The following is a 13,250-nucleotide window of genomic DNA, read 5'->3' on the forward strand; positions in this document are numbered from 1 at the left end:
GTAGTGCCTGGTATTGGGGTAGGGATAGTGCCTGGTATTGAGGTAGGAGTAGTGCCTGGTATTGGGGTAGGGGTAGTGACTGGTATAGGGGTAGTGCCTGGTATTGGGGTAGTGCCTGGTATTGGGGTAGGGGTAGTGCCTGGTATTGGGGTAGTGCCTGGTATTGGGGTAGGGGTAGTGCCTGGTATTGGGGTAGTGCCTGGTATTGGGGTAGGGGTAGTGCCTGGTATTGGGGTAGGGGTAGTGCCTGGTATTGGGGTAGGGGTTGTGCCTGGTATAGGGGTAGGGGTTGTGCCTGGTATAGGGGTAGTGCCTGGTATTGGGTAGTGCCTGGTATAGGGGTAGGAGTAGTGCCTGGTATTGGGGTAGGGGTAGTGCCTGGTATTGGGGTAGGGGTTGTGCCTGGTATAGGGGTAGTGCCTGGTATTGGGGTAGTGCCTGGTATTGGGGTAGGGGTAGTGCCTGGTATTGGGGTAGTGCCTGGTATTGGGGTAGGGGTAGTGCCTGGTATAGGGGTAGAGCCTGATATTGGGGTAGGGGTAGTGCCTGGTATAGGGGTAGGGGTAGTGCCTGGTATTGGGGTAGGGGTAGTGCCTGGTATTGGGGTAGGGGTTGTGCCTGGTATAGGGGTAGGGTTGTGCCTGGTATTGGGGTAGTGCCTGGTATAGGGGTAGGAGTAGTGCCTGGTATTGGGGTAGGGGTAGTGCCTGGTATTGGGGTAGGGGTTGTACCTGGTATAGGGGTAGGGGTTGTGCCTGGTATAGGGGTAGTGCCTGGTATTGGGGTAGTGCCTGGTATAGGGGTAGTGCCTGGTATTGGGGTAGTGCCTGGTATTGGGGTAGGGGTAGTGCCTGGTATTGGGGTAGTGCCTGGTATTGGGGTAGGGGTAGTGCCTGGTATTGGGGTAGTGCCTGGTATTGGGGTAGGGGTAGTGCCTGGTATAGGTGTAGAGCCTGGTATTGGGGTAGGGGTAGTGCCTGGTATTGGGGTAGGGGTAGTGCCTGGTATTGGGGTAGGAGTAGTGCTGGTATTGGGGTAGGGGTTGTGCCTGGTATTGGGGTAGTGCCTGGTATTGGGGTTGGAGTAGTGCCTGGTATTGGGGTAGTGCCTGGTATAGGGGTAGTGCCTGGTATAGGGGTAGTGCCTGGTATAGGGGTAGTGCCTGGTAGTGCCTGGTATTGGGGTAGGGGTAGTGCCTGGTATTGGGGTAGTGCCTGGTATTGGTATAGGGGTAGTGCCTGGTATTGGTATAGGGGTAGTGACTGGTATAGGGGTAGTGCCTGGTATAGGGGTAGTGCCTGGTATTGGGGTAGTGCCTGTGGTATTGGGGTAGTGCCTGGTATTGGGGTAGTGACTGGTATTGGGGTAGTGACTGGTATTGGGGTAGGGGTAGTGCTTGGTTTAGGGGTAGTGACTGGTATAGGGGTAGTGCCTGGTATAGGTGTAGGGGTAGTGCCTGGTATTGGGGTAGGGGTAGTGACGGGTATTGGGGTAGGAGTAGTGCCTGGTATTGGGGTAGGGGTAGTGCTTGGTATAGGGGTAGTGCCTGGTATTGGGGTAGGGGTAGTGCTTGGTATAGGTGGAGGTAGTGTCTGGTATAGAGATCCTGTGCCAGTATTAGGGTGCTGTGTCCGGTATTAGTGATGGCAGTGCCCGGGAGCCGCGTCCTGTGCCGGGGTATGACGGATGGTGTGCCGGGGTATGACGGGTGGTAGTGCCCGGGAGCCGCGTCCTGTGCCGGGGTATGACGGATGGTGTGCCGGGGTATGACAGATGACAGTGCCCGGGAGCCGCGTCCTGTGCCGGGGTATGACGGGTGGTAGTGCCCGGGAGCCGCGTCCTGTACCGGGGTATGACGGGTGGTAGTGCCCGGGAGCCGCGTCCTGTACCGGGGTATGACGGATGGCAGTGCCCGGGATCCGCGTCCTGTGCCGGGGTATGACGGATGGTGTGCCGGGGTATGACAGATGACAGTGCCCGGGAGCCGCGTCCTGTGCCGGGGTATGACGGATGGCAGCGCCCGGGATGAGGCTGCAGCGCTGGGGACGCGGAGAAGCAGAGCCCGGTACTCACGTGTGTTGCTGAGGGAAAATGAAGCCATCGGTCCCGGGGAAGAGGATGAGGCCGGTGTGGATGAGGCACAGGGCCGGGAGCAGCGGGCTGAGAGCCCCGGTACCGATCAGCACCATCCTGCACAGCCCGGAGATGAGAGGTTGAGGCTGGGAGAGCAGCTCAACACTGCCGGGGACCGGGGGAGGGAGAGGAGGAGGGAGGAGGCTGCGCTGTCTCTCTGCCCGCCTATACACACACAGCGAGAGACTGCTGCTGCCTGAGAGACTGCCCACCCTCACTGAGAGACTGCCCTCACCCAGAGACTGCCCACCCTCACTGAGAGACTGCCCTCACCCAGAGACTGCCCACCCTCACTGAGAGACTGCCCACACCCAGAGACTGCCCACCCTCACTGAGAGACTGCCCTCACCCAGAGACTGCCCACCCTCACTGAGAGACTGCCCTCACCCAGAGACTGCCCACCCTCACTGAGAGACTGCCCACACCCAGAGACTGCCCACCCTCACTGAGAGACTGCCCTCACCCAGAGACTGCCCACCCTCACTGAGAGACTGCCCACACCCAGAGACTGCCCACCCTCACTGAGAGACTGCCCACACCCAGAGACTGCCCACTCTCACTGAGAGACTGCCCTCACCCAGAGACTGCCCACCCTCACTGAGAGACTGCCCACACCCAGAGACTGCCCACTCTCACTGAGAGACTGCCCACACCCAGAGACTGCCCTCCCTCACCCAGAGACTGCCCACACCCAGAGACTGCCCTCCCTCACCCAGAGACTGCCCACACCCAGAGACTGCCCACTCTCACTGAGAGACTGCCCACACCCAGAGACTGCCCTCCCTCACCCAGAGACTGCCCACACCCAGAGACTACCCACCCTCACTGAGAGACTGCCCACACCCAGAGACTGCCCACCCTCACTGAGAGACTGCCCACACCCAGAGACTGCCCTCCCTCACCCAGAGACTGCCCACACCCAGAGACTGCCCACTCTCACTGAGAGACTGCCCACACCCAGAGACTGCCCTCCCTCACCCAGAGACTGCCCACACCCAGAGACTACCCACCCTCACTGAGAGACTGCCCACACCCAGAGACTGCCCACCCTCACTGAGAGACTGCCCACACCCAGAGACTACCCACCCTCAATGAGAGACTGCCCACACCCAGAGACTGCCCACCCACACCCAGAGACTGCCCACCCTCACTGAGAGACTGCCCTCACCCAGAGACTGCCCACTCTCACTGAGAGACTGCCCACACCCAGAGACTGCCCACCCACACCCAGAGACTGCCCACCCTCACCCAGAGACTGCCCTCACCCAGAGACTGCCCACCCTCACCCAGAGACTGCCCACTCTCACTGAGAGACTGCCCACCCTCACTGAGAGACTGCCCTCACCCAGAGACTGCCCAGCCTCACCCAGAGACTGCCCACACCCAGAGACTGCCCACCCTCACCGAGAGACAGCCTGCTGCCCACCCTCACCGAGAGACTCCCCACACTCAGAGACTGCCCACCCTCACTGAGAGACTGCCCACACCCAGAGACTGCCCACACCCAGAGACTGCCCACCCTCACCGAGAGACAGCCTGCTGCCCACCCTCACCGAGAGACTCCCCACACTCAGAGACTGCCCACCCTCACTGAGAGACTGCCCACACCCAGAGACTGCCCACACTCACCCAGAGACTGCCCACCCTCACTGGGAGACCGCCCACACCCAGAGACTGCCCACCCTCACTGAGAGACAGCCTGCTGCCCACCCTCACTGAGAGAGACTGCCCACACTGAAAGACTACCCTCACCCAGAGACTGCCCACACTCACCCAGAGACTGCCCACACTGAGAGACTACCCTCACCCAGAGACTGCCCACACTCACCCAGAGACTGCCCACCCTCACTGAGAGACTGCCCACCCTCACCCAGAGACTGCCCACCCTCACTGAGAGACAGCCCACACCCAGAGACTGCCCACACTGAGAGACAGCCTGCTGCCCACCCTCACTGAGAGACTGCCCACACCGAGATACTGCCCACACTGAGAGACAGCCTGCTGCCCACCCTCACTGAGACTGCCACCTTCACTGAGAGACAGCTGCTGCCCACCCTCACCGAGAGACTGCCCACCCTCACTGAGAGACTGCCCACACCGAGAGACTGCCCACACTGAGAGACTGCGTGCTGCCCACCCTCACTGAGAGACAGCCTGCTGCGCACCCTCACCGAGAGACTGCCCACACCAAGAGACTGCCCTCATACACCGAGACTGCCTGCTGCCCACCCTCACCGAGAGACTGCCCACCTGCCTGGGAAACTGCCTGCTGCCCACCCTGGCTGAGAGACTGTCCACACCGAAAAACTGCCCTCATACACCGAGACTGCCTGTTGCCCACCCTCACCGAGAGAGACTGCCCACACCGACAGACTGACGACACTGAGAGACTGCCTGCTGCCCACCCTCACCGAGAGACTGCCCACCTGCCTGAGAGACTGCCCATCTATCTGAGAGACTGCCTGCTGCCCACCCTCACCGGGAGAGACTGCCCACACAGAGACTGCCCACCTGCCTGAAAGACTGCATGCTGCCCACCTTCACTGAGAGACTGCCCATCTGCCTAAGAGACTGCCTGCTGCTGCCCACCCTCACCAGGAGAGACTGCCCACACAGAGACTGTCCACTTGCATGAGAGACTGCCTGTTGCTCACCCTCACAGAGAGACTGCCCACCTGCCTGAGAGATTGCCTGCTGCCCACCCTCACTGAGAGACTGCCCACCTGCCTGAGAGACTGCCTGTTGCCCAACCTCACTGAGAGACTGCCCACCAGCCTGAGAGACTGCCTGCTGCCCACCCTCACTGAGAGACTGCCCACCAGCCTGAGAGACTGCCCTACTCATACACCAAGACTGCCTGCCCACCCTCACCGAGAGAGACTGCCCGCACTGAGAGACTGCCCTCCTCATACAACAAGACTGCTCACCCTGAGAGGCGCTATCCGGACCCTGGGTCGACATTAATTAGGTCGACACCCATTGGTCGATAGTGTCTATGTCGATACTAAAAATAGGTTGACCCAGCCATTAGGTCGACATGCAAAAAAGGTTGACATGAGTTTTTCACATTTTTTGGGGGGGGGACTTTTTCATACTTTACGATCCACGTGGGCTACGATTGGGAACGGTAACCTGTGCTGAGCGCAGCGGTAGCAGAGCGATGCACCTCACTCGCCAAGCGAGGGGACGCGGTGCACTGATTGGGGTTCCCCGTCACTCTATGAAGAAAACGACACCCAAAAAACATGAAAAACTCATGTCGACCTAATGGCCATGTCGACCTATTTCTAGTGTCGACCTAGCCACTGTCAACCAATGGGTGTCGACCCTGAGTCCCATGCCCCTGAGAGACTGCCCACCTTATACGAGCATACATAGAGACTGCCCACTCTCAGAGAGACTACCCAACCCATACACCAAGACTGCCCACCCAGAGACTGCTTGCCAACCCTGAGAGACTTATCTCCTCGTACACCAAGACTGCTTACCCCGAGAGAGACTGCCCTCCTCATACACAGAGACTGCCCACCCTAACTGAGACACTGCCCTCCTCTTACACCAAGACTGTCCACTCTGAGTAAGACTGCCATCCTCATTTTCCGAGACAGCCTGCCCACCTTGAGAGAGAGACTGCCAACCCAGAGAGACTGCCCTCCTCATATATATTAAGAGTGCCCACACTGAGAGACTGTGCTCCTTATACATAGATGAGACTGCCCACCCTGTAAGACTGCCCTCCTCTTACACCGAGATTGCCCACCCTGAGAGTGACTGCCGATCCTGAGAGACTTTCCTCCTCATACACCGAGACTGCCCACCCTGAGACACTGCCCACCCTGAGAGAGACTACCCATCCTGAGAGATTGCCCTCATATACCAAGAATGCCCACCCAAAGAAAGGATGCTCACCCTGAGAGACTGCCTTCTTTATACACCAAGACTGCCAACCTGAGAGAGACTGCCCACCTTGAGAGATTGTCCTCTTCATATGCCGAGACTGTCCACCCTGAGAGTCTGCTCACCAGAGACCGCAGAGATACCCCACCTTATACGCAGAGACCCCAGAGACTGCCCACCCTATACACAGAGACCCAAGAGACTGCAAACCTTATACACAGAGACCCCAGAGACTGCCCACCTTATACACAGAGACCCCAGAGACTGCCCACCTTATACACAGAGACCCCAGAGATTGCCCACCTTATACACAGAGACCCCAGAGACTGCCCACCCTATACACAGCGACCCCAGAGACTGCCCACCTTATACACAGAGACCCCAGAGACTGCCCACCCTATACACAGAGACCCCAGAGAGTGCCCACCTTATACACAGAGAGGCTGAAGGAGAGTTGAAAGCAAAATATGCATATTTTACACCCCCCCCCCAATAATAATATAGAGACATAGGGCAGGTATAATAGCATGTGCAGAACTGCTCCGCGGGTAGGGGTAAACACGTGTGCTCGGGTGTATGTCATACATGTGTATTGCAGACTAACCCACCTTCCCCGCAGCCTGAACCTAACACCCCCCCCCCCTCCCCGGGTGTGGTTTATTGGGTCGGCAGTAACTAGGTAGACGCGGTTATTAGATCGACATGACAAAAGGTTGACATGAGTTTGAACAAAAAAAAAATTTGTGCCGTTTTCTTTGTAAAGTGACCGGGAACCCCAATCAGTGCGCCGTGTCCCCACGCTGCGCTCACTTGTGCATACCGGAAACTTGCCCGTAATTCTGCCCCTCCTCTAAAGCAGGTGGCCATGTTGGAAGGAGGGCAGTCTCCACCTGAGCGGGCGCAGTGTGAGTGACATCCGGTCAGACTGTGGTGACTGGTGACCCCGCACACTGCCAGGAACTCTCCCGCTGGACTGGACGGAGGCAGTAGCGGGGTGGACCTGAATTAGGGGCAGGTAGGAGGTGAGGTCAGGAGTTGATTGAACACAATGGAAGAAATCAGATTCCAGTCTTCGGCGTTGCGGCCGTTCTTTCTGTGACGCTGCGGATACAGATTGGGGCCATTATCCATCTGGCTATGGGTAATAAAGCAGACTACCAAATGGGACGCAGGAGGAGACGGCACAGACCTGTGTCCATGTGTGATGCTGTTCAGTGTGCCAGCGGTGTTCTGGATTACAGAGATTACACACACATATATATATATATATATATATACACTGCTCAAAAAAATGTAGGGAACACTATAATAACACATCCTAGATCTGAATGAATGAAAGATTCCTATTAAATATTTTGTTTTTACATAGTTGAATGTGCTGACAACAAAATCACACAAAAATTATCAATGGAAATCAAATTTATTAACCCATGGAGGTCTGGATTTGGAGTGACACTCAAAATTAAAGTGGAATAACACACTACAGGCTGATCCAACTTTGATGTAATGTCCTTAAAACAAGTCAAAATGAGGCTCCGTAGTGTCTGTGGCCTCCTCGTGCCTGTATGACCTCCCTACAATGCCTGGGCATGCTCCTGATGAGGTGGCAGATGGTCTCCTGAGGGATCTCCTCCCAGACCTGGACTAAAGCATCTGCCAACTCCTGGACAGTCTGTGGTGCAACGTGGCGTTGGTGGATGGAGCGAGACATGATGTCCCAGATGTGCTCAATTGGATTCAGGCCTGGGGAACGGGCGGGCCAGTCCGGTATCCGTTCACATGGTCGACCATGTTATGGTCGACAGTCATTAGGTCGACCACTATTGGTCGACATTGACATGGTCGACATTGACACATGGTCGACACATGAAAATGGTCGACACATGAAAGGTCAACACATGAAAAGGTCGACATGAGTTTTTTAACTTTTTTTTCTTTTGGGGAACTTTTCCATACTTTACGATCCACGTGGACTACGATTGGAACGGTAATCTGTGCCGAGCGAAGCGGTAGCGGAGCGAAGGCACCATGCCCGAAGCATGGCGAGCGAAGCGAGCCATGCGAGAGGACGCAGTGCACTAATTGGGGTTCCCAGTCACTTTACGCAAAAAACAACACCAAAAAAAGTAAAATAACTCATGTTGACCTTTTCATGCGTCGACCTTTCATGTGTCGATCATTTTCATATGTCGACCATGTGTCCATATCGACCATGTCAATGTCGACCAATAGTGGTCGACCTAATGACTGTCGACCATAACATGGTCGACCATTCATACCGGAACCGGCCAGTCCATAGCATCAATGCCTTCATCTTGCAGGAACTGCTGACACACTCCAGCCACATGAGGTCTAGCATTGTCTTGCATTAGGAGGATCCCAGGGCCAACCGCACCAGCGTCTCCAGACTGTCACGTCTGTCACATGTGCTCAATGAGAACCTGCTTTCATCTGTGAAGAGCACAGGGCGCCAGTGGTGAATTTGCCAATCTTGGTGTTCTCTGGCAAATGCCAAACGTCCTGCACGGTGTTGGGCTGTAAGCACAACCCCCACCTGTGGACGTCGGGCCCTCATGCCACCCTCAGGAGTCTGTTTCTGATCGTTTGAGTAGACACATGCACATTTGTGGCTTGCTGGAGGTCATTTTGCAGGGCTCTGGCAGTGCTCCTCCTGTTCCTCCTTGCACAAAGGCGGAGGTAGCGGTCCTGCTGCTGGGTTGTTGCCCTCCTACGGCCTCCTCCACGTCTCCTGATGTACTGGCCTGTCTCCTGGTAGCGCCTCCATGCTCTGGACACTACGCTGACAGACACAGCAAACCTTCTTGCCACAGCTCGCATTGATGTGCCATCCTGGATGAGCTGCACTACCTGAGCCACTTGTGTGGGTTGTAGACTCTGTCTCATGCTACCACAATATATATATTGTGATAGAGGTACTGCTAAAGTGATAAACAGGAGATATGTTTGTCCCTGGTCTCTGGCCTGTGTATTTTAAATTAGGGATGGCCATCGACCAGATAGTTTTTGTAAGGTCTCCGGACACGGAGCCTAGCTCCGCCCTGACACGCACAAAGCTACGCCCCCAAGCTCTGATTGGCCCATAGATCGTGGACCCTAAAGCAGGTGTAACCATTGGGGGGGGGGGGGGGGGGGGGGGGGGCGTCAATGGTTTCACACCATCAAGGTTATCCATCTAATGGTACTATCAATGGTAACCATCGATAGATAACCCACCGAGGGCCATCCCTATTTTAAACCCCCATGAAATGTCTGTTTTGCTAAACAGACTTGATCAGAGTTTTGGCTTTAGTAAAAGCTGGATATGGGCCCTGGGGGTGTGGTTGTGAGATGGAAGAGAGGGCTCCATCCAAAAGGCCCATTTACGGTCTTTAGGCCTTCAGACTGAGAGTAGGCTAATTAGTGACTGCACCTGTAGGAGGGTGATATAAGGTGTGTCAGGGTTTTTCTCAGGGTCTCACTACCTGGGGAAACAGGCGGCAAGCTTGTTGTGAGACACTGTGATTTAGTGACTGTGAGTACTGTGCATATGCCTATGTTTGTGGTAGGGACATTAGGTCCTATCACTCTGGGAGATGGAACAGTTAGTGCACAGACGGGCTAGGATTTATTTTTATGTTTTGTTTTATACTGCACAATAAAACTAGCCACGGCTAGATTGCACAAAAACCCTGGACTGGTGTGCTGCTTCCTGGCTGCTGTGTGTTTGGAGGCGCCCATCTACCCTGATCTCATCTATACATATATTTATATCTTGAAGTTAATGTATTGGAAGCAGGAAGACTGGGCAAGTGTAAGGGTCTGAGCAACTGTGACTAGGGCTAAATTGTGATGGTTAGTGACTGGGTCAGAGTATCTCCAAACAGCAGCTCTTGTGGGGTGTTCCCGGTGTGCAGTGGTTACATAGTACCTACCAAAAGTGGTCCATGGAAGGACAACTGGTCGCACCAAGCTCCTGGGCACCCAGTGGTTATTGATGCACATAAGGAGTGGAGGCTAGCCTGAACACCCTGTCATGGCAGTGGCTCTCTCCGCAGGATAATGCACCTGGCCACACTGCAGACATCGCTCAGGAATGGTCTGAGGAACATGACAGAGAGATCAAGGTGCTGACGTGGCCTCCACATTCCCCAGATCTTAATCCAGTCGAGCATCTATGGGATGGAAAACACGTCCGAGCCGCCAGGCCACTGTATTGCAGCCCGATCTCGCACAAAAAGTGTTCGCTGGGTCATAGGGTAGTGAGCACTTCTGTGTGAATTTGGCATCTGGCCAGCCGGGCAAAGGGTGCAGTACGGGGTGTAGTTGCAACAGCAAATCACACCCTTCACCCGGAATTGATTCCGCCCCAATACTAGGAATGTTATGGCTGACTGTTTTTTAATCCAGTGGAACAGCGCCTCTAGTGGTCAAAGGAAAGTAGTAACGTTTGTAATTATTTCTAAACTGTGGCCTGAAGGACGCTATTCTCAGGAATAAGAGTACCGTCATATTCATAGTATTTCGCTAATCGACGCCGTTCCTACAGTTTGTTATTGGTACAGCGATATGCAGCTTAGTGATCACTAACCCGATCATTATACTGGTATCTCTCCCTTTGGGACCGCATTGTAGGATGCAATGTCTCAACTGAGCATGTTCCTAGCCAGAACTTTACGGGCCCCATAGCAACATTTTGCAGGAGCCCCTTCCCCCTTCTAGAGAGACACCTCTCCGCAGCAGTAGTTTATTTTATGCCCCATAGTAGTGCCCGAGCTCATTTTCTGTAATATAGTAATGCCCTAGTTAATATTATACCACACCGTGGCCCCAGTTTATATTATGTCTCATTGTATTGCCCCAAGTTAACAATTTGCTAAATTTTACTGCCGCTAGCACACATGCGACACACTGCCCCCACATCACATTATGCCACGCAGTGCCCCCACATCACATTATGCCACGCAGTGCCCCCACATCACATTATGCCACGCAGTTCCCCCACATCAAATTATGCCACGCAGTGCCCCCACATCACATTATGCCACGCAGTGCCCCCACATCACATTATGCCATGCAGTGCCCCCACATCACATTAAGCCACACAGTGCCCCCACATCACATTATGCCACGCAGTGCCCCCACATCACATTATGCCATGCAGTGCCCCCACATCACATTATGCCACGCAGTGCCGCCACACCACATTATGCCACGCAGTGCCCCCACATCACATTATGCCACGCAGTGCCCCCACATCACATTATGCCATGCAGTGCCCCCACATCACATTATGCCACGCAGTGCCCCCACATCACATTATGCCACGCAGTGCCCCCACATCACATTATGCCACGCAGTGCCCCCACATCACATTAAGCCACACAGTGCCCCCACATCACATTCTGCCACACAGTGCCCCCACATCACATTATGCCTTTGCAGTGCCCCCACATCACATTATGCCACACAGTGCCCCCACATAACATTATGCCACACAGTGCCCCCACATCACATTATGCCACGCAATTCCTCCACTTCACATTATGCCTCGCAGTGCCCCCACATCACATTATGCCACACAGTGCCCCCACATCACATTATGCCACACAGTGCCCCCACATCACATTATGCCAAGCAGTTCCTCCACATCACATTATGCCAAGCAGTTCCTCCACATCACATTATGCCAAGCAGTTCCTCCACATCACATTATGCCAAGCAGTTCCCCACACATCACATTATGCCACACAGTGCCCCAGGTCACATTATGCCACGCAGTGCCCCCACATCACATTATGCCACACAGTGCCTCCATATCACATTATGCCACACAGTGCCCCCTCATCACATTATGCCAGGCAGTGCCCCCACATCACATTATGCCACACAGTGCCCCAACATAACATTATGCCACACAGTGCCCTCACATCACAATATGCCAGGCAGTTCTTCCACATCACATTATGCCACACAGTGCCCCCACATCACATTATGCCACACAATGCGCCCACATCACATTATGTTATGCAGTACCCCCACATCACATCATGCCACGCAGTGCTCCTACATCACATCATGCCATGCAGTGCCCCCACATCACATCATGCCACACAGTGCTCCCACATCACATCATGCCACGCAGTGCCCCCACATCACATCATGCCACACAGTGCCCCCACATCACATTATGTCACACAGTGCTCCCACATCACATCATGCCACACAGTGCTCCCACATCACATTATGCCACACAGTGCTCCCACATCACATCATGCCACGCAGTGCTCCCACATCACATCATGCCACGCAGTGCTCCTACATCACATCATGCCACACAGTGCCCCCACATCACATTATGCCACACAGTGCCCCCACATCACATCATGCCACACAGTGCCCCCACATCACATTATGCCACACAGTGCCCCCACATCACATTATGTCAGTGCTTAGTGGGCTTTTCCAAGAACCTGGGAGACAAATTTATGACCTGGGTGCAGTTGAGTCAGGCCCCAGAGGTGGGCCCACTAACCCTCTGGGCTCCATAGCAGCGGCACCCACCATAGGTGCGTCCATGTAGCTGTAGCTTTTTGGTAAATTATCCATCCTTTATCAGTGGGAATAGCGGGAAAAAAGATGATATTTTACGGAGCTTAAATTGTTTTCTTTAAGTGATGTGCTGCGCAATGCAATGTTCCCGGTGTTGAGCGATTATGTGCTACTGATCGATACTGCTGCAGAGCGTGCGTTACACGGTGTGTACTGTACGCACAGGGGCGCTGTTGCTATTGAGACTCGCGGTATCAGAAATGTATTGGGAAAGTGCTGGACGATCCTGCGCGGTGACCGGCGGTGACGCACCAGGCGGTAGTGTCTACAGACGCTGACAGTAGGTATCTCGGTCCTTGCACATTCGGATGCAGGGATGTGCACCAGGTTAGGACTTTGTAGCAGCATTTCCATAAAGTCGCAGATGGGCGTCCGCCAACAGACACATTGGGGGTAATTCCAAGTTGATCGCAGCAGGAATTCTGTTAGCAGTTGGGCAAAACCATGTGCACTGCAGGTGGGGCAGATATAACATGTGCAGAGAGAGTTAGATTTGGGTGGGGTGTGTTCAATCTGCAATCTAAATTGCAGTGTAATAATAAAGCAGCCAGTATTTACCCTGCACAGAAACAATATAACCCACCCAAATCTACCTCTCTCTGCACGTTATA

The 13,250-nt window shown here is 54.5% G+C and overlaps 2 protein-coding genes across 3 annotated transcripts in view; one reads left to right on the plus strand and one right to left on the minus strand.

The window, feature by feature from the left end:
• The window catches only part of LOC134957220 (elastin-like), a 15,971-nt gene extending 13,942 nt beyond the window's left edge, over window positions 1–2,029 (plus strand). Inside the window, 5 exon segments of the mRNA XM_063938922.1 lie at window positions 699–1,004; window positions 1,040–1,183; window positions 1,230–1,303; window positions 1,306–1,459; window positions 1,968–2,029. Of these exon segments, the coding sequence (XP_063794992.1) occupies window positions 699–1,004; window positions 1,040–1,183; window positions 1,230–1,303; window positions 1,306–1,459; window positions 1,968–2,029 (740 nt within the window).
• CACNA2D2 (calcium voltage-gated channel auxiliary subunit alpha2delta 2) overlaps window positions 1–2,356 on the minus strand; it is a 423,565-nt gene extending 421,209 nt beyond the window's left edge. For both annotated transcript variants that reach the window (XM_063941375.1, XM_063941374.1), the window contains exon 1: window positions 2,074–2,356. In XM_063941375.1, the coding sequence (XP_063797445.1) occupies window positions 2,074–2,189 (116 nt within the window). In that variant the 5' untranslated portion in view covers window positions 2,190–2,356. The remainder of the gene's footprint in view (window positions 1–2,073) is intronic.
• Window positions 2,357–13,250: the final 10,894 nt, after the last annotated feature.

Source organism: Pseudophryne corroboree, chromosome 9, assembly GCF_028390025.1.
Source record: "Pseudophryne corroboree isolate aPseCor3 chromosome 9, aPseCor3.hap2, whole genome shotgun sequence".
Lineage (NCBI taxonomy): Eukaryota > Metazoa > Chordata > Amphibia > Anura > Myobatrachidae > Pseudophryne > Pseudophryne corroboree.